The sequence below is a fragment of the Sceloporus occidentalis genome, unplaced genomic scaffold (assembly GCF_023333645.1).
Source record: "Sceloporus occidentalis isolate IW3139 unplaced genomic scaffold, rSceOcc1.0.p SCAF_5, whole genome shotgun sequence".
Taxonomy (NCBI): Eukaryota; Metazoa; Chordata; class Lepidosauria; order Squamata; family Phrynosomatidae; genus Sceloporus; species Sceloporus occidentalis.
In genome coordinates this window covers 155,308,638-155,331,195 of record NW_028316985.1, presented here as the reverse complement: position 1 = coordinate 155,331,195, position 22,558 = coordinate 155,308,638, and the positions used below count along the sequence as shown (strand labels likewise).

Here is a 22,558-nt window from a genome sequence, read left to right as displayed (position 1 = left end):
TTGATCCACTCTGACATCGCTTTAATTGCCTCTGTCTCAGTGCTATGGAATCCTGGGATCTGTAGCTTTGTGACCTTATATTAGGGGGCCACAGCAGACGGCAACTCCCAGGATTCCATAGTTAAAGCGGTGTCAAACTGGATTATTCCCTCAGGCAGAGATACTGCAGAAATGAAGCAATTTGTAACTGCCACTGTTAACTGCCATGGTTTAGTGCTATGGAATCCTGGGATATATAGTCATTGAGTCTTCTCTGTCAGGGAGGGCTCTGGTGCCACCACAAACTACAGTTCCCAGGATTCCCACTACCCCACACTGGCTCGCTCCTCGTGCCTCTTCCTCATGCTCAAAACGGAGGACGTTTTGGCATTCCTCCTGGACAGGAGCCAGAAATAAAAGACTACTCATCCAAACCAGTGCTTCCCAAACATTGGCCTTCCAGGTCTTTGGACTCCAGCTCCCAGAATTCTAGACCATTGGCCCAGATGGCTGAGGCTTCTGGGAGATGAAGTCCAAGAAAACCTGGAATGGGAATCACTGATCTGCATGAACCTCAAGGGAGGGAAAAGGTCGAGCCCAGAGTAAGGGCAGCGACTTCAGGAGACATTACTGCGCATGCTCAGTTTTCTGCGCAGGCGCAGAAGGCACACAATGCTGTTTTAGATAATAGAAGGACCAGTTTCTGAGCTTTGCACAGACTGCAAGAGAAGCAGAAGTAGCTGGTCCTGGATCCAAGGCACTAGTGCTGCTGCCCTTTTAAAAAGGGAGGTGGGAACCAGCAGGTAATCTTGTTTGGGGGTCCAGTTTATCATCCAGTTTATTATCTACTGAACCCCAGCTTTCCCTGCTTTTAGTCTCTCCTAAGAGATCTGTTGTTGTTGTTGTTGTTGTTGCTGTTGTTCTGTTTCCAGTTTATGGTGACCCTATCTATCATGGGGTCTTCTTGGCAAGATCTGTCCAGAGGAGGTTTGCCCTTGCCATCCTCTGGGTATGTTTAGCTTGAAGAAGAGAAGGTTGGGAGGTGATACCCATAACTAGATATCTGACAAAGTGTCATAGGGCCCAAAACATGCTGCAGAATTAATCCAGTTTCATAGAATCACAGAGTTGGAAGAGACCACAAGGGCCATCCAGTCCAACCCCATCCACTGAGCCAGGACTGTTAAAGTGGTCTCAGACCGCATTATTTCTGCAGTCTGTTTTGGACCAAGATTGCTTTTTGATGCTCAAGAGACTAGAACACGAACCAGTTCAAATTACAAGAAAAAAGATTCCCTCTAAACATCAGCAAAATCATTATAATGCTACAAGCTATTCCACAGTGGAATAGACTGCCTTGAAGGACAGTGGAGTATCCTTTTTTGGAGGTCCTTAAACAGAGGTTGGATGGTCATCTCTCTGAAGCGCTCAGTTTATATTACTACATATCAGGGGGTTAGTCTAGGTGAGCCATGTGGCTCTTCCAACGTTCTGGAGATGATCAGATGGGAGGACAAAGGACGCAGGTGAAGCAGATTGCTCCCATCCTTATCCTGTCCTTATCATGTGAAAGACTATCACACATGTTGCGCTTATCCCATCATCCTGTCAATAAAGTGGAACTGTCCTGTCACTTTTGAATAACGGAAACTTCCATTAATGGAAAATGACAGGGCAATGCCACTTCACTGATGGGATAATGACCAGATGAGCACAATGTCATCTGATATCTTTTCTGTGCTCATGCGATAAGGATGGGGGAAAGACGTCCTTTTCCCTGTGTGGTAATCTACTCTGATTCAGTGACACTGACACATCCCTGTACAAGCCTACCAAAAGAAGCTGTCCAGAAAGGTAGAGTGTGTTCTGCATCTCTCCTGTCAACGATCACAATCATAGAGTTGGAAGAGACCACTAGGGCCGTCCAGTCCAGCCCCCTGCCATGCAGGAACTCACAATGAAAGCATCCCTGACAGATTGCCATCCAGCCTCTGTTTAAAGAACTCCAAGGAAGGAGACTCTATCACCCTCCGAGGGAGTGCGTTCCACTGTCGAACAGCCCTTACTGTCAGGAAGTTCCTCCTAATGTTGAGGTGGAATCTCTTTTCCTGGAGCTTGCATCCATTGTTCCAGGTCCTGTTCTCTGGAGCAGCAGAAAACAATCTTGCTCCCTCCTCAATATGACATCCCTTCAAATATTTAAACAGGGCTATCATATCACCTCTTAACTTTCATGGTTTCCAGACTCTTCACCATTTTTGTCATCCTCCTTTGGACACAATCCAGTTTCTCAACATCCTTTTTGAATTGTGGTACCCACAGTATTCCAGGTGGAGCCTGACCAAAGCAGAATAGAGTATTACTTCCCTTGATCTAGACAATATACTTCTGTTGATGCAGCCTAAAACTGCATTGGCCTTTTTAACTGCCTCATCTCTCTGTAAATGCACACATATTTACGCACATAATAAAGAAATTGATTATTCTGAAAAAGACGAGACTGACTATGGTCCAAAACACACTGCTGAATAACCCAGTCTCAGACCTCTTTGCCTTGGCTAAGTGCTAGGGAATCCTGGAAATTGTAGTTTATTGTGGCACTAGAGCTCTCTGACAGAGAATGCTAAATGTCTCACAAAACTATAGCACCTGGAATTCCCTAGCATTGAGCCAGGACAGTTAAAGCAGTCTCAAACTAGATTATTTCTGCAGTGTGTTTTGGACCTAAAATGCACATTTCTGGTTTTCAGTTGGAGTTAACTGAATTGGCTCTGTGAATCTATGCCGTTGAAATGAGGCTGGTCATTCCCTCACCCAGAACATGCCAGAGGTTACAAATACAATCCCCCACAATTAAGTGACAGACTTCAAAAACACCTTTAACATGACAATTTATTTCTTGATTTTATTGTGTGTGTTGCTGTTTTTTAGAGTGTGATGATGGGGCATTCCAAAATACAAAAACCACAATAGCTGCTGCCTCTTCTTAACCACCAATTGTAATAGTTCAGGTCAAGTTTAGATTTGTGTTCATTTGATTTAATTGCAGCACCTTGCTATGTGCTGTATGTCTTATTAGTAAATCCAGTTGTTTCATTCAAAGTATTTTTTATTTTTAGTGGAGGCAGAGGATCATTCATCTCCCACACAGAAAAAGAAAGTGGAGACTCAAAGGAACATTCTACGAATTGTTTGATTTCCGTCCCCATATCTTGGAATGTAATACAACGTTCCTTCTTAATCTGTTTATCTTCTCTAATAAAATCTTTGGCCCTTCCTAAGCAGTAGCTATCTCTAATGTTAGCATCCCTAGTTCTATTATCTTGGTTGTCTCTTGTACAAATGCAGTATGTAGTATGGCACATATCGTCTGAATGAAGTGTGGAATTTAATTTTCATCAAGAATATGAGTAAAGCACTATATTCCTATTGGAGACATGAACAACTAGTTTTACTAGTCTGGAATAGATGATGCAAGTGCTGGAAGGCAATGAAAGGAAGAAGCAATAACTCTGTGTTTCATTTGCAGATATCTTGGGATTTCAGAAACATGAACAGTAAGAGACATATTGGACTGCAGCAACTTTCCGCTTTGGCATCCACTGGAAAGACCCTTTTAGGACCAGTGAAATCATCCAAATTTATAGTTGATGAAAGTACTCCAGGTGGTATGTTGATATGTTCTGCAGTGAGACTTCTAGAAAACTTGGATTTAAATAGTGCAGTTGGTCAACTTCTTAATGACACCATCCAGGCACAGGACCAAGAATATAAAACTGGGACCACTACTTTGTTATTTCTAGTTAGTGCATGGAGCAATGCTGTCCTTCAATGTCTTCAGCAGGATGTTCCTCTTTCAGTAATAGTATCTCTGATGTCTGAAAGTCTGAATTCTTGTATTGAATATGTGCATGGCCTTGCATTATCACTGCACAATATACAGCAAAGACTAGATGATATTCCTAGAGAATGTGAAGACAAGGTGTCAACAATTATTAACACCAATTGTAGCACATCTGGAAGGCAGATTGTGGAAACTAAAACTCCAGGTTTCAAATCAAATAGCAGTATTTTAACTCCACTTGAACATTTGTATGAATGTAAGGAAAAATCAGAAGATCTTATCATTCAGCAAGCAAACACGTGCAATTCTCGGAAAAAGTGTGGGTATCAGGGGATATTTGGTACTGGCATCACAGCATGTTCACCAGCTAAATCAGTTGATACCAGTCGTGTTTTCACAGCATGCAAAACTGTAATAGATAAAAGACACAGTTTACAAAATTGTCATTTGGGTGTATTAAACTGTAACCAAAGATTAAAAGTAACCCACAGTAGGTACTTCAGTAGTGTTAAGAAAAAACCTTCACCACAGCAACCAGATCAAGTAGGTGGATCCACAAAACATTTTGATGGGATCAGTGATTTGGGACAACTGACAATGTCACTTAGCCATGGAAACTGGCCTGCCATGAAACTGGTCCAGGATATTCTCAGATACCAGCTGCACAATGTCAACAAAATGGCTGACACTTGTCCTTTGCAGTTTAATGTTTCAGAGGTTGTGACTTGTTGTTTACCAGGTGTGTCTGAAGCCCATTCTTGTGCTTATCCAGGTTATATAACTTTAGTATGCCCAGAGAAAGCTGCCATTACTAAGATATATCAGGATAGGCCTCTTCGTGTTATTCTTGTAGATGGGGACCTAACCAAAACCCATCACCATTTGGGCTTTAACAGGTCACAGAATGTGAGAATCCTTTTTGAAAGTGCATCTGATCTAGAGACTGGCTTAAACCCATGGGTTGATTCTATGCTGGATATTCTGATTCAGTCTGGCATAAATTTAGTTTTGGTACAAGGTGAGACATGTGAAAGTTTAGAAGAACGCTGTCTGTCAAATAACATAGTGGTAATTAATCGAGTAGCTCACAATGTTTTGAGGGCTTTTAGTGTTACCACAGGAGCAGAACGGGTGACTTACCTCACCCAAGTGAATGAGCATTGTGTTGGCAAGGGCATCTGTATGAAACTCTGTGGAACTCCAGAGTTAAGTGGGGTGGGTTTGAAGGATCAAATGCTGGTTTCTTTAACAGCAAAGGGAATTACCTTGATGACAGTTGTGCTTGGTTGCCCTCTTATGTCAAAGATGCAAGCCATTGAAGATAACTTTTGGACATGTGCTTACCGTGTGCATCATGCCCTTCTTGATCAAGCAGTCTTTCCAGGAGGTGGCGTTCTTGAATTCTTGTGTCTCAGTTATCTTGGGACCTTAGAGAAAACAGCCAAAACATGTAAGGAAGAATTTAATACTGGCTCCTCTTGGCTTTCCAAATCTTCAGAACAATACCAACCCCTGGTGCTCAATGCTTTGGCATGTGGTTGGCACCAGTACCTTTGTACGATCATGTGTAACATGGCACACTGCACAACACAATTTGAAGCTAGCACCTTCATACAACAGCATCTCCAAGAAGCAGCAGTATGTGATTCCCCAACAGCCTACATACTAGATGAATTTAACAAGGGCAGGATGGGAGTAGCAAGCACTGAATACATTGGGGTATATGGAAAGGCTCTAAAAGTGTATGATAATGTTGGAGCTAAAACAGAAGCATGGCGTAGAGCTTTAGACTTGGTGTTGCTGGTGCTTCAAACAGATGCCGAAATTATCACAGGTCCTAAGCGGGATCAGTTGTTGAAGTCACAACTCTCAAGTGAGTTCCTGTTTTTGTAGGCTTCCTAATAATTACAGAAGTTGAAAGTCACCAGTATTCTGCAAAAAGAAAAGTAGAAATATATTAGGAGATTAACATTTTTAAACTGTTGTCTTTGTTTTAGAAATTAAAATCCATACTCTAAAAATGATGTAAACCACCAAACCTATTTTTATGGCCTCAGGTTTTATCGTCATTCATTCTATTCCCATTCTGTCACTACTATGGGTAGAGACCTTAATCCAATATAAATTGTTAAACACTCATTTCAGTAAGACTTAACTCCCTTTTAATTGTGATAATTTTAAATCCCATCAGGCTGAAGTATTTAAGGATGCCTTATTACATTGCAGTAAAGTTTTTAAAAAAATTTTTTTTATATTAGTGTACTACTATAAACTGATCTGTTGCATATTAACTTTGTTTTAAGAATTACTGAGAACTCTGCTTGAGAACTTTTTTATTTTGGACTACAATTCCCAGAATGCTCCAGCTAGTGAGGAGCTGTCCAAAAAGGTTGTCCAAGCTTTGAGTAGGTGTTAGGGGTGGGGTGGGTCTGCCTAGTAAGTTGGAATCCTGGCAGTTACCCAAAGATGTCAGGTACTGGTGCCAACCCTGCTACTGGGAAACTTCTGTTCAAGCTCAGTTAAAATGAATTGCCAATTAATTTGCCAAGAGAACAACTACAACAGCTTGCATAGCACAGTAGCTGAAAGACTAGTACATAACCAAATCAGATCTAGTTGGCCGCACAAGCTGGACTTAGGGAAGGCTTTTTCTCCAGGCCTCTCACAGTTCCCCAGATTACAATATGGAGATAATAACACCCATCTGCTTTATAGGGTTATTGAAAGAATTACAAGAGAAAATATTTTCCAAAACAATAGCTGTGTTAAAAATAAGGGTGGGAAATCTTGGTGATGTCCTTGAATGTTGAATATAATGTTTCATGGCCTCTGCAGTCCTACCTTATAAAGCTAAAACATATAGATCAAGAATGTATATTTTTTAAATATATTAAGAGCTATAGTTTTATATTAAAATTTAATAATTAGTCCAATAAAGAATATACAGATGGGTATGATGATATAATATGATATTTTGATCTGTGAACATGGCATTTTGATGAACAATTTCTTCTTTGGTATCATTGATTGTTGGTTTGTAATTCCTTTTTAATGGATATTAATATGTATTTTCACTTTTTAAAAGTCCTGATTGTGTTCAACTCATTAATTTCAGCCACAGCAAGATAGGTGCTTGCTTTCATTCTTTGGGTATAGCTAAAATTGTACTTCACGTTATCTCTGTTGTTACTGTACTAGTAACTTCATGTCCTAAGAGGATCCCTAATTTACTGTCCATCAAATGAGAATTGTGTCAAAAGAGCATAGCTGACTTAATACAACCAGTGAGGGAGCTTCCCAATTGCATCCCAACTCTTGGATGAAAGCATAATATTTAGAGATCTGTGACAGATCATTTTGTACAAGCACATAAATTCAGCACAGTAGTTAGTGTTGTTGCATTATTATCCTATACCACGGGTGGGCAGACTTCATACTAGATCTACTTTGATTCTTTCAATAATTCAGACATCCACCAGCTGGAGCTGAGCAGAAAGTACATATACTTAGAAAAGAAGTATAAGTGCAGGAATTTGTTAGGAGTATTTGAACTGAACCCGCAGTCTTTCCATGCACATACCCAGTCCTGGTTACACTAAGCTTGACTTCTTTCAGCAGTATAGTTACTGCAGCATTTGCTGCTGCTGTGCTAAATAATTTGGAATTGAAAATCCTTGCTGATCTCCTGCAAAATGCCAGTTGATTCTGATCTACCTTCTGTCTGCTTCTGCCTTATGCTATGAGCATTTTTTTAAAATCTTGAGGGACATGTTCCCTTAAGGGTAATCTAGGAGCTGTATGTCAGGTGGGTGGTGCTGAAGCCAGCATGGGGAAGGGGAAGGGACAGAGCCAAAACTTGGCAAGCTTTGACCATTTCTCTCTCTGCCACTTCTTCCTTACTCTCCATCTTTCTTTCCATCTTGCAGGTGCTGGAAAAGGGTTAGATATTTCTTGCAGAGACATAAACTGATCATTAGCAGAGGGATTTTGAAGTTAGGCCAAAGGCCACCAGATGCCTATAAGCTATGATGCTTACAAGATACTGTACTAATATGGTTGTAAGCAGTTGCTGTAAACATACTAACTGAAGATGCAGCAAGGCAAAACCATGGGTTGTGAATATGATCATACCTCCTGCCCAAATACCTCTTGAGTTTGAAGGGCAAACCATTTGCTATGCAGGTGATCCATGAACTGACTTTTCTACTTACTATACTGCAGAATATCTGCTTGTGATGGGAACTGCAGTGTTTCAGGAGGAGCCTAGCCTGAACCATTTTCTACTCCTGTTGATGATGCCTCTCCAAGGTCTTAGAAGTTTTTCCCTGATTTGATATAGAACAATCTTGTAATGGAAGATTTAACGAACTGTACTGAACCTTGGCTGCTCTGCATACCCCCCAAAGCATGTGTTTTGCCATATTCCTATAGGTTCCTCTCCATCAAGAACTTGAGAAAATTATATATTTGGACCACAACTCCCAGAATCCCCCAGGCAGCATGGCTCAGGGAGATTTTGGAGTTAGAGACCAAACAAGAAAGTTTTCTGTTATGTAACACTCCCAACAACTACTTGCTAAATGTTCCAGTTCATCATATTTTGGACCAGGTTTTGAAGAAATTACATATGTGTATTGAGATTGAACAGAGTTTTGCTTTCTGTTGTGTTGTTACAAAATGACAAAGGGCTGGCTTGTAAAGTGCGACAATATTTGGAAACAAGTGGTTTTATTTGTTCTGCGAAAACAAAACTCAACAAGAAAATAAGCTCTCATTGTACGCAGCAGTGGGGGAGATAACTTGGCAGTGTATATCTTAAGACTTCATTTCTGAGAATGTGTACTTGGAAGGAACCAAAGTGTTAGAAATACACTGTCAAATTTTAATGCTTTTAGGCTGCTCCTGATACCTGCTTGACTGGAACCTTATTCCTAGAATCAACGGATGAATGGTAAAGCTGCCTGAATTAATTATACCACAGGAGATAGAAACTGGTAATTTTTGTTCAGCCTTCCCCAGTGTGATCTCCAGGTGTATTGAACAAGAAGTCTCATCATTCTCAGACAATATGACACATGGCTGTGCTGGCAGAGGATGATGGGAAATGCAGTAAAGCAGATCAGAGGGGCAGCATGTTAAGAAAGACTGCTCTAGTGTAGACCTTTCCCTGATAACATTAGTTTAATGTGTATGTTGTGGGTAAGCATTCTGTCACATGGATGTTCATTCACCTGAAATGATGTTGTTCAGAAAGAGGTTTGAACTCTTCATGAGTTCTGGGCACCACAATTTAAAAAGGATGTGGAGAAACTGGAGCAATGTGTCCAAAGGAGGGCGACTAAAATGGTGAAGGGTCTGAAAACCTTTCCCTATGAGGAACGACTTAGGGATCTGGGGATGTTTAGCCTGGAGAAGAGAAGGCTAAGAGGTGATATGATAGCCCTGTTTAAATATTTGAAGGGATGTCATATTGAGGGAGCTAGTTTGTTTTTGCTGCTCCAGAGACTAGGACCTGGAACAATGGATGCAAGCTCCAGGAGATTCTACCTCAACATTAGGAGGAACTTCCTCAGCAAAAATTCTGGGCATATCTATGAAGAACAAACTGGAAAGATAACAGGAATGGGACAAAATGTTTTTTCAATGCCCAGGTTCCCTAATTGAAAGATACAACCTGCCTCCACTGAAACTGTGCTGGCCCTTCACCTCTCAAAATGATAAAGAGGAATGTTAAGGAAGAATTCTGTATTGCTGATGTAATTTCAGGGGTTTTCCTACATCACCTCTTGCTCTCCTTCTTCTGAAATCTACCTCAAAGTTTTGTCATCCCATAACAGTCATGCAAAAGTACAAATATATTCCAAACTGTTTACAGTTTGGAGCATGTCCCAACAGTATTGCAAGGATGCTTGCAATACACTTAATCTGGCCATTCCAATATTACAAAATTATGTGTACTTTGACATTTATGGTTTATTCTCCACAAACAAAATGCAAACCAAGAAATGTTGCACTGAAGTCAGCCTCATATTTGACCTTTAAAATACTGTAATTCCTTGCAATCTGCTTATTCTTGAAAAGCATTTTAATATAATTAGTCATGATGTCAACAGCTCAAAAACCATTTTAAGTCATTATTTCATTTTTAAAATTCTTTTCACACATGCCATATTCAAAATTACCTCCCGTTCCCAACTACCCTGAAATCTGGCAGCTCTTAATATTATGCTTTCATATATATATATATATATATATATATATTCAAGTCTATAGTCTGGAAAAAGTTATCTTTTTTGACTACAGCTCCTAAAATCCCCCAGGCAACTGTAGTCCAACATAATAATAGTAATAATAATAATATGGCTTACAATTTAAAAAGTACAATATGACTAAAAACATACAAAAATGTGAACATTAAATTGGAATTAAACTAATCACAGTATTAACTCAAAACTATTTTATAAAAGTTTTATAAAAGTTAAAAAGATAAAAACTTATTAAAAACAGTTGTTTAAAGCAATACAGTGCCCATTAACCTGTTCTTTTAAAAACTTTATGCATTAAAATTTGTCATAATACAAACAGATTTTGCCTGCCAATGGAAGGAGAACAAGGTGGGGGCCATTCTGGCCTCCCTCAGAAGGGAGTTCTAGAGTTCAGGGAGAACCACAAACAAGGCCTTCTCTTAGGTCTTATGTGCTTGTGATGTTGGTGGGACCGAGAGAAGAGCCTGTCCTGAAGATCTCAGAGCCTGGGATGGCTCATAGAGGATGATACAGCCTGCCAGATAGCCTGGACCTGAGCCATATAGAGCTCTAGAACAGTGATTCCCAAAGTGGGAGGTATGTCCCCCAAGGGATGGTGAACAGATCAAGGGGGAAAGGGGGCAGCAGGGGGGCCTTCAGTTAAAGTATTAGTGTGAAATAAAGACAAGGGGAACCAGCAGCCTTTAGGACCATAGCGGGGATGAGGGGTTGCAAGTAACATCTTTTCAGGGTCCCTTAAATGATCAGCCTCACTGATCATTTTATTGGAGATACCACCACACATCCCACTCATTGTCTGACCACATGAGCTCACTCCCTTAGGAGATTATCACAACAACTTATCCCATCTTTTTCACGATGGGATACATGCGTGTTTAACTGTCAGTGACGGATCTCACCACATTCTCCCATGGCTGGGCATATGCAGCCCATATGAAACCTGTGCTTGTCCCATGGCTTTTCAAGAATGGGATTTTTTTTTTTTTTTTTTTTTTTTTTTTGTCCTTGAAAAATGGCAGGATAAGCTCGGGTTGCATGCGGGCTGCATATGGGCTGCATACGCCCAGCCACGGGAGAATGCAGTAAGATCCGACATTGACAGTTAAACATGCATGTGTCCCATTGGGGACAAGACAGGATAAATTGCATGTGACAATCTCCTTAGCTGAATCTTTCACTGGGGTTGGTTTGGGCAGTTGGGAAACTCTTGCGAGGTTTGTGCACAGGACGTTGCTTCTATGGCTCAGAATGGCACACACACCATCTGCACCCCTTTCTGCCCCAACAAAAAAGGATTGAGAGTCCTTCCTCGCCAGGGAGAAGCTTCTCCCATTGCATCCAGTCACCTTGAGAGCAGCAACTGAGCAGCTGGGTAAGCAATAACCGAGTGACCAGGTACAAAGCGACTGAGATTGGTTATTTTGAATTTGCAGTAAAAATATTAAGAAATATGTATGCGGAAGGTGGGGGTGGGGCGCTGGGGGCAGTAGCTGGAAAAAGTTTGGGGACTACTGCTCTAGATGTTTCTCCACCTGTTTTCAGCAAGTTGGGAGACACAGGGCTACAAGAGTAAAGAGACTCTCTCTCTCTCTCTCTGTTTTCAAGTTGCCTGTTGACTCATTGCAACCCCATACATTTAAGATCCAGTACAAACTGATGGTATCACACCCCAAAACTTTGGATGACTTCTCTCAGCATCTTCATGTATATGTTATTAGCATCAGGGACAAAGCAGAGGGATGTACAGCCCTTATGGCAACTCCATGCATTTCATAGGGTTTTCTTAGGCAAGGAATACTCAGCGGTGGTTTTACCAGTTTCCTCTTCTGAAATATTTGTCTACAGCAACTGGTATTTGTTAGCAGTCTCCCATCTAAGTACTAGTCAGGGTCGACCCTGCTTAATCTCCAAGATCAGAAGGGATCTGATGCCTTTAGGGTATTTCTCTCTCTCTCAATTATAGATGAAAGTCCATTCACTTACAGGCACCAGTTGGATTTCATCCCTTATTCTGTTTAACCAGCAGGTGGCAACCTACAATTTTGTTTTGCATCCCAGGCACTAACATACTGAGTGCAAGGGAATTTAATTAAAAACAGTGGACTTTTGTTCTGTAGGAAAGTTGGAGGGTTGGACCAATAATCTGTTTTGGCACTTCAAAAACTGCTGCACTACCTGGAAAAATCAACATCAATCACCAAGCAAAGAAATTATAAGGCTCTTTGTACCTTCTAGAGAGCCACTTTGGACAGTTGTTTGGCTGCTGTCAATGCAAAGGACACTATGATATCTGGGGCAAGCCTAGATGGTGATATGAAAGACTCAATTGTTTTCATAGGTAACTCTCAATAGAAGCATTTGACTTTCATACAACTGTCTGCTAGAAGCAGAAGTGAAGGGGGATATAGCTATCCGGTTGTTGAATATATGATGGTGGTGATGATGGGCTTGCAGTAGATAAACTAATAACCCTGCTGCGTACTTCCAAGCACTTTGTGATCAACTACCCCATCCCTAGACTCCTCCAAGGTGTGGCAAGTTTTCTTTATAAATATAACTCAGATAATAAAATCAAAGCATGATCTTGTGCTGTTTATACAAGTTCTATGTTCTCACACTCTCTCTTCCCACATCTTACTTCCTCTGTTACACACGAGGATGTTTGCTTTCTGAACTAGCATTGCAACCCACAGTTTGAGACCAAATTATGGTTAGCAGTGATGGAGTAAACACATACAGATGCCATAGGAAACCACAGCTGTTGATCACCAGCAAAAAGATGGATGTGGATGCATGGGGGTGGGAGACTTAGGAAGGACTGACTGGTTTGGATATAATAGCAAACTGTGGGTTGCACTCAAGGAAATGCATTCAGGAAGGCCTTGATTCAAAGTGACTTTCCAGAACAGCTTGAAATGTTCTTTTAAAAAAAAAGTCACTAGTTATGGTGGTCATTATTTTGGCCACCCAGCTGTTTCTGTTTCTTCAGTCCAGAAAATGCATCGTATTTACAACACATTTCTATTATTGTTATTATAATGCAATTGAAAAATATTGAAAAATTATTGCTAGCTCCCCTCTAACTGTGAGTACCATAATTCTAAGTAGACTGCCACACATACTGTGCACAGAGGATTTGGCTGGGACACCAAATCAATTGTTCAGGTCCTATTCATACGGTGAAAATAATCCAGAATGAATCTGGGTTGAATCTCTATTGTTGACATGCACCCCAAATGCACCTGATTATGTGGGTTAACCCAGCATGTTATGGCCAAACTCTGAACTTTATCGCATTGGCCCTGGAACGGGCCTGTAGTGTTCCAAAACGGAAAGTTCTGGAGATGGGAGGTGGCAGGGAAAGCATTTTATTGCACAGCGAGAACGCTGCCGCCGTCGCCGATCATCCCCATCCCATTCCAGATGTGTTCCCCAGGGGACGATTTCCGGGAACGAGCGTTCCTGAAAATTGTCCCCTCTGGGACGCATCTGGAATGGGATGGGGATGCTTGGTGACAGCAGCAGCATTCTCACTGTGCAATAAAATGCGTTCCCCACCACCTCCTGTCTGTTTTGGAACGCTACAGGCCCGTTCCAGGGCCAATGCAATAAAGTTCATCTTTTCTGTAGCAGCTTCCCATGGAATCCCATGTTCCTCCCTTTCCTGTTTAGTGGTAGCTATGGTTGGCTTTGTCATCTGAATCAAATTAACCAGTTACAACTAACCATTGTTCTATCTCCAACAAATACAGGAACACATAACCCACAGCCTATGGATCACGTGATCATCTCCCTGAGGCATTAACTGCGGCCACCACTGGTTTTCATTGCTTGATGATGATGATGATGATGATGATGATGATGATGCAGATGATGATGATGATGCATTTCCCTTCCCCTGGCAATTTTGTCATTGCTGCTTCTGAAAAGAAGGCCCAACTACATATTTCATTTTTAGTAGTTCCAAAACAGTTCTATCACTTGTTTTGTTAGTATGTGATGTCAAAAAATTTTCCTGACTGTTTTTTTTTTCAGTGACTAAAAAGTAAATAGGCAATTCTGTAACCTTCTGAAACTTTATTTTTCCTTTTTGAAGGAAATGTACTAACCTCAGGGCAGGAGTGACACAGGGCTTTTGTGTGAGTAAAGTGAAGTAAGTGAAGTAAACAGGGAGAAAATAGATCCAATGATACCTTTAAGGGGCCTATGAGCACAGTTTTTAATGCATACATTTAATGGCTAATGCCATATAATTTCATGCTATTTCTGAAGCACAGTGCACTGCCTCCTACCTTGTGCAAACACAGAGCTGCACATACTTGTTAATCATGGGAATAATCTGGAAAGTTGGATTTTGAGCAGTATTCAAAAATTGCAGATATTTGGGTACACAGGGGCAAGGTAGGCAGTGTAGTACATGTTGAATTTATTCTGATTTCCACAAGGTCATGCCCCCAAAAAGGCTACCTTAAGGCCAAGAAGAAATAGCATCAAATAAATTGTGGTGTGCTGCAGTCCACAGCTTAGCCTAGCATGAGAAACTAAAACTGGGCACATAAACAGTACCATTATTCACTGTAAGCAATGGAAAATACTTAACAGGTTTTTTGCTATGTGTAAAAGGCCAATAGGAAATCCCCTGCTTGGGGGTGGGAAACACCAGGATGAAGCCAGATAATATTCAGGGCTGGGACAAGTTACAGCTGCCTTATCTGATGCTTGCCTCTGACACACTAGGGAGGATTCCAGCATTGGCCCTCCTCCTCCTTCTCTGGGAGTTATAGTCACCTTTCTTTGGCCTGTTACAGACAGCCAAAATAAAGCTGCTTCGAGTCACAGTGGAGGTATGGTGTTTCAATGATGCATACGTCCTAAGAGTCCAGAAGTCGCACCAAAGCCATGCTCCAGTCCTTAGGGCTGGAGCATGGCTTTGGTGCGACTTCTGGACTCTTAGGACTCATGCATCATTGAAACACCATACCTCCACTGTGACTCGAAGCAGCTTTATTTTGGCCGTCTGTAACCGGCCTCTGTTACCTATAGGGAGGGTGATATATAGGAGATCTGTGGCACTGTTATAGAAATCTGTTATATTTATGTGTAAACAAGATTTATGAGAATGCATGAGCAAGCACAGGAAATTTGAATCTCACAGAAACACCAGTTTTCTGAAATCCAAGTAATTCACTCAGCACACTGAGCAAGAATGTTACTGCTATCTGTGTTATTGAAGCATCAGGCAATGCACGTAACATTTTCTCTTATTTTGTTTATGTAAAGTTTGTATCATGTTTGGTGAGGATGTGGAGAGAGCCCATTGGAGGCCTGGCTGGCTCCCTCTTTGCTCTTTCTCCAGACAGACAGACAGACATTTTTGTTTATCCAGCCCTACCACGGGGTGACCATGGGCAAGTCACATGCTTTCAGCCTCAAGGGAAGGCAATGGCATGATTTTACTCTGCTTCCTACCCTTATGAATCACAGAGTTCCCAGTATCCTTGGAAGTAGTGGTGAGACACTTGTTGGTTTCCTTCTGAATTGTCTGTCAGAGATAGGACAGGAGTCACTATTTTTAAAACGACCAAATGCCTCTTTTTAGTACTTTGTTATAACAATAAATTTTATTTTATTTCTCTCTCTCTTTATTTAAAAGACATCAGGCACAGTTGCAGATGAGTAAATCTAGGTAACAATTCCATATTCATTATTGCTACTCAATGAGAATTGTGACACTATTGCCAAGATCATAATTCCACCCCAACCTACTTTACTGAACATAAATGGTATGGGGGAAAGGAGGTGATAGAAGCATAGAATCATAGAATTGGAAGAGACAACAAGGACCATCCAGTCCAACCCCCTGCCATGCAGAAACACACAATCACTCTGCTCAATAAACCTCAAAGAAGATCCATTCTGTTGGTGATTGGAACATAAATGAATAATACGCTCATCAGGTTTGAGGAGGGGGCTGTCAGGACAGGAGAAGCATAGTTAACTAAGTGGTATGCCACATCCATGGTTCCTGAGAAGAGGGAAGATGGTGGCATAGCCAGATTTCTATTTGTTTCATTCCCTTCTTTTCTTTCATACAACTAGGGGGTGAAACAGACAGGCCAAATGAAATGACTTCTGGCTGCTTTGGAGGCATATCGATTAAATAACGCAAACCTCCAAAGTAACCAGAAGGTGTGCTGCTGCATTCTGGTCCTTAGGACCAGAGCAAAAAGGAGCCAGGATAGTCTGATTCCTGGTAGCTCCTGGTTGGCCACTGTATGCAGAGCCCACCTTGGGAGTGGGCCGTGCAGACAGCGGGGTTCCAACTCACTTCTGGCCAGAGCAGACTCAGGCCGCTCTTCCATGCCTGTCTGTTCCGGGCCTAAGTTGCAGAATACTAGGCAATATTTATATCTTGCCCTGATCTTGCCATATTTCCTATTAAATGTCTTCACAAAAACCATTGAGGAGGTTGTCTGGAAATTTAAAGTAAGAGATTATCTGTCTTCTGGAGGATGTCTTAATTTAGAGGCACAGCGGCAAAGACCTAGATGTAAGTACTGGAAAATACACTGGTTGTCTCTTCCAGGAATAAAGGGGCAATTTTCCTATCATTGCCGTTGTTGTGAAAATCAGTGAATTCTAAAACGTTACATGACTTCCTCTTCCTCCTTTTACATAGGTAAAGGGCCAAGAACATCCCACCATGAATATATGTTACAATTGAACAAGACCTATTGTCTACCATTTGGTCATTTATGGTGCTCAACTTATTCCTGGCCTGTGTTAATGCAGTTTGGACATTATCTTCATTTTCTTCACACCTATAATATTTATAACTATAGATTTACAGTTATAAAAGTTAATAAAATGGAGATAACTTCCAAACTATACAAATATGGCTTCTAGCATTGGGGATTTTTCATTCACTATGGCATTTCCTTTGTAAGGAAGCTTGCCAGATAACAGTTCCACCAAATATCCCCCCCCCCCCTCCACACAAAAGGCTTTTGAAATGCTTTTGGTTTCGGAAAGCTTTAGGAACTGTAGGCTGTGTGCAACTGCTGTTTAGTAGTTTGCAGTTGATTTGATGTTTAAATGTGGTTTTATTTATGTTGTAATTTAACTTTTGATGTTTTATTGTGGTTTTACGCATATTACATTTAATACTCCAGGGCTTTCTCAATCTGAGAGCTTACCAAGTGGTGAGATATAAACAGAAAATGAATAAAAAATACAAAGTGGATATCTTATTAAAAAAAACACAGACATTTTGACTTTAGGAATTTGGTTACATGTGTTTTGTTTTGTTTTTGTTTCATTTCAGTTATCATTTTACTTATCCTTCACCATCTTTATCAACACCTTCTCATTTTATGAGAAAAACTTTAATGTTTTATATTTGTGGACATAGACTTTATTTCCAGTCTCCATGCATAGGTTCATTATGGGTACGAGTCAGACATTATCGCAATGTACAAATTAAATTAGGAGTAGGGAAACTTTGACACCCCCCCCCCCAGATGTTTTGGACTTCAAATTCTAGAGGTTCCAGCTCTCATAGCCCGTGGTGATGGGATTTATAGTGGAAAAATTTGGAGGCTGAATGTTTTTTCGCCCTATTTTAAACTTTGAAACATACATCCAAAGCCTGGTGGAAAGCTGTCTATCTACTTTGACCTTCTTTCTTCTCATAGAAAATCTGTAAGTGCCCAATTATCTCTGGAGGCGACTAATGGCCATGACCATAGTTTCTTAATTCAGACACCATGGCGAACAATGGCAACTGGGTTAAGAACTTTTAGTTAAATTTTCAACTAGGCTAAGAACCTCTGATTAACTTTTCATCTGCTTTTTACAAATCAGTTACTAACTCATAAATTTAAAATTTGAATCAAATACACCTGAAGCAAAGTAGCTGACAAGAAAACAAACAAAAAAACCCACTCTTAACTCCCAACCTTATTAATAATAATAATAATAATAATAATAATAAAATTTATTTATATTTCCCGTCTCTCCCTGCAGATCGAGACAAGATTACAACCAATAAAATCAAACAATACATTCACACAATACCATACTACATAAAATAATCAATAAAAGCACGCCAAAATACATTAAAATCATTAACATAGCCAAGTCGTTGTCTGTGTCTGTACTGTTGAATCAGGTGTAGAAAATTCTGTAAGATCCACTATAAAAGATCAGGTGGATAGGCCCACTGGAAGAGATCTGTCTTAAGTGTCTTCTTAAAGGCTTCTAAGGTGGTAATGAGACGGATCTCTTCCAGTAAGTTATTCTAAAGTGTGAGGGCCGTGGCTGTGAACGCTTTGTGGGAAGCTGTGATTAGTCTGGTCTTTGTATGTTCCAATAACTTCTTCCTGGATGTTCTGAGAGTGCGGGGCAGATTTTGTAGGGAGAGGTGTTCCCTCAAGTAATTCAGACCCAAGCCATGTAGGGCTTTAAAGGTAATAACCAACACTTTGTATTGGGCCTGGAAGCTGATTGGCAGCCAGTGTAATGATTTTAGTATTGGAGTAATATGGTCAGATCTGGATGTACCCGTGACCAATCTGGCTGCAGCGTTTTGGATCAATTGAAGCTTCTGAACTTGGTACAAAGGTAGCCCCATGTAGAGCGCATTGCAGAAGTCTAGACGAGAGGTTACCAGAGCATGTACCACTGTTTCAAGGTCCCTCTGGGCCAAGTAGGGGTGCAGTTGGCGTATCAACCGAAGTTGGTACCATGCACTCCTGGCCACCGCCTCCACCTGAGATGACAGCTGTAGAGACGAGTCTAGGAGTACTCCCAAACTGTGAACTTCATCCTTTAGGGGAAGTGTGACCCCATCCAGGACTGGTTGACAAATCTCCATCCCATCCACATGAATTCAATCAGTTAACCTATCTGTGGATTAATCTATTAAATAAAACCCAGAGATCTACTAAAAATACATCTACTTTTTAAATAGTTGCTGGGATACAGCTGTACTTGAATATAAAGTTCTCACCTTATATCTAATATTTATACTCCATGGATTTAAGAATTCAGCTACACAAATATTCTGCTTAATGATTAATGTTTCACTTGATTTGTTACCAGCATGGTGTAGTGGTTTGAGCACTGGACTCTGACTTTGGAGACTAAGGTTCGAATTCTTGCTCAACCACGTAAACCAACTGGGCAAGTTACACGCTCTCAGCCTCAGCTCCTCTGAAGAAACTTGCTAAGAAAACCCCATGATAGGTTTGCCTTCAGGTCACCATGAGTCGAAAATGATTCAAAGGCACACAAAAGCATCAATAGGAATCAACAGGTAGTATGCATTATGACCTTGGTTATGTTGGGAAGTTATATACCCATACAAAAAAAGTCATTTTGTAGCTGTGAGATAATTTCTTGGTTTGGGGATTTTGAGTGTGTGTGTGGATGTGTGTGTGTGTGCGCGTTTCTGTGTGTCCATGTGTGTGTGTGTGTGTGTGTGTGTGTTTGGTAAAATTTCATTCATTAACCAGGCAACTGGGCAACCCATCAAGGCTGAAAGTTCAGCCAGAATACAGCTGTTAATTTGAAATGTGCTGCAGTTTTTCCAAGAGCAGTCATTTCAATTAACAGAGCTCAACATTCATTTGAAGTAATTTATTATACTCCAAAGGCACAACATTTTCTACATCTTTTTGAAAATACAAGTCTTTAAAAGGAAAATTCAGCCAAGTAAAGAATTAGACAAATATAAATGTAGAAAGTTCCATTATAGAATTGCTATTCTAGATCTAGTTTTAGAAAGTGGGAGATTTATTTTATCTCTTCCAACAATAACCACCTGAATCAAAAGGCGTTTTGATTCACTTCTGTAGGTACACACTAAATGAGGCGTTGTTTTCCTCCACCATTAAGTTGGAACTGGCCAGAAGCAACTTTGCGTTATAGGATTGATATCTGTTAGTCATCTCACAGGTATGCTGGCACTCAACTCTTGTTGAAATAGTTTATAGGTTTGTTTCTGCTATAGCAATCAGACCCCCTGGTTGACTTTATACTTGAGCATTGTCTCTAGTTTCTGCTTTCTCTCTCGTGGCTTTGGACTGTGATGCCTAAAAAAGTCTGCTCCCTTTTCACAACCTGAACAGACCAGAATGGCCATCAGAATGTCATCACTGTGTGAGTATACCTCTGTAGCTTTACTTTCAGTCAGAACTGAACAGGAACTCAACCAATATCTTTTAACATAAGTTGTTAAAACTATGCATCAAAAAACTTGTTAAATGACACTTTGGATCCAGTGACTGATTTTTGCCCTATTCAGTCTGATCACACTATGCATGATTGTTCCAACATCTGTTAAGTTCTTCACTTATCTCTCTCCACTTGTTACAGGCTTTTTTTTCATAAGTAAGATGATCTTTGTCTTGCTTTGGATCACAACTTTGGAAAATAGTTTGAAGACCTATTTTCCAAACCTAAGGTCATTCTTCTGATACATTGGAAATTTATGTTCTACTTAATTCATCACTGACCTGGGTCCTAAGATAAATTGAGGGAATTCACAGAAAGAAAAAAATCCTGTTCCATCTACGTATACACACAGTTATCTAAGCATCCTGAAAGGGCCCCGTGGAAATTTGAGGAGGATTGCTCTGCAATAATGTGGGATGAGGCACGGATTAGGCTGCTATGGGAGAGGAAAATAATGTCAGATCTCTTGGATTCTGAGATTCCCTAAATTCACAGAAAGTGAATTCATCTCCGTTCTCCCCCTTTGCCTGGCTATCCCAGATATGCCATCCATAATTAAATATATCTACACTACATAGTTATAGCAGTTTGACACCACTTTAAATGTCTCCTAGGAAGAGACTGATCCTGCAGAGAAGCTCTTTAAAAGTTGCAAGGGGCACTTGAGAGAGTGGGATCAGGAGTTGTTTTTCTGTGAAAGTTTTAGAATTCATGTGATTGCCACTGAAATTCAAATAGACAAACCATCAGAGGTTGGCTTATTCCATTTACATATTGGCTTTCTTCCAAAGAACTCAAGGCATTCTGTATGTTTGTCCTTTTTTCCACTTTAGCCTCATAATTATTTGAAAATGTGCGTGTATGGGTTATTTAATTGTATTTTGATTGCTGCTTTTATTATGTGCTATGTAACTGTACAATTTATTTATTGGAACCCGCCTTGATCTTTGGAAAGGCGGGCTAGAAATAAAGTTTTTATTATTTATTATTATTTCTGTAGCACCAAACTGTGCTTTGACTTTGTAGTCAGGCTGAGAGTATGGTTGGATGAAGGTCACACAGTGAGTTATTATTTTTTAATTTAATTTATATTGATTTAATTTGATTTATATCCCACTTTTCAATGTGGAAACCAAGGTGTGGTTTCCAGTTCTTACAATACAGAAGTAAAAATTATACAACTAAGTGGGGAATTGAACCTCAGTCGTCTGCATCCCAGTCTAGCATTCCAGTCACTTGTAGAGGAAGCTTGGTGCTTTATTTTGAAATACAAATTTCAATAGACCAGTAGCAGAAAACCAAAGAAGCATGAGAAGGGAACAAACTCAAACAATAATATAAGCATATTTTATATTATTGTATGAGTTTGTTCATACAAAGTCAAAGCACAGTTTGGTGCAACAAGAATGACCCATACACTCACACTTTCACTCTTCCCCCACATTCTACTCAGATTATTTATTTGTTTGTTTGTTTGAACAAAAAAATGGCTTGCCATTGCATCTGAACTGGTAAACTATGCTTTGTACTTGCAATTTAAAGCAGAAAAAAACATCCAGTCATGGACAGAAGCTGGTTTGTGGGCCAGGTTTGGAGGCATGTACAAGCCATAGTTTGCCAGCTCAGAAGTAACAGCAAACCATGCCATACTCATACCAGAAGAATGTACCAATTGAAGTGGAGAACATTACTCAAACCAGAAGATTCTACTGAGCGTAGAATAGTTTCTTGCTTGATGCTTTATCTAAAATAGACTAAACAACTCATAGAATGTAAAGAATTTTCAATTTATATCACCATCTGAATGCTTATCCTCTTCTCTTTATTTTTATCAAAATATTATCAACTAGAATATTATATTATCATTTGCTCAGCAATATGTCTGTCGCCGAGGTAGGAAAATATATTTTAAAATTCAAAGTTGTTGTTGTTATTATTATTATTATTATTATTATGCTTTATTTCTATTATGCAGTACATTAACACAGTTGGTAAATGCATCATCTACACTGGATTCCATTCAAGACTTTCAGAAAGGTAAGGGTCTCCAAAGAATACACCTTTTACAATGTCAATGTAGAATTTTCAATTAGTATTAAATACTTTGATTAATATTGCAATACTTTGACCCTGTTATTTTCCTCCCTAAAAATTAAGCACCTTTTAAAAAAAGAATACAGTAATGTTTTTGTGAGAATATTCTCTATATATGTATGCTACAAGAAGCTTAAGC

General features: G+C 40.1%; 1 protein-coding gene across 1 annotated transcript; it reads left to right on the top strand.

The window, feature by feature from the left end:
• Window positions 1-649: 649 nt before the first annotated feature.
• Window positions 650-6,809, top strand: BBS12 (Bardet-Biedl syndrome 12). The gene is made up of 2 exons (XM_089525841.1): window positions 650-782; window positions 3,509-6,809. The coding sequence occupies exon 2, from the start codon at window positions 3,530-3,532 to the stop codon at window positions 5,714-5,716; it is 2,187 nt and encodes a 728-aa protein (XP_089381967.1). The 5' UTR covers window positions 650-782; window positions 3,509-3,529; the 3' UTR covers window positions 5,717-6,809.
• Window positions 6,810-22,558: the final 15,749 nt, after the last annotated feature.

Bases quoted from the DNA above. Each gene is read 5' to 3' on its own strand.
- BBS12 (XM_089525841.1), top strand. From the start codon at position 3,530: ATGAACAGTAAGAGACATATTGGACTGCAGCAACTTTCCGCTTTGGCA.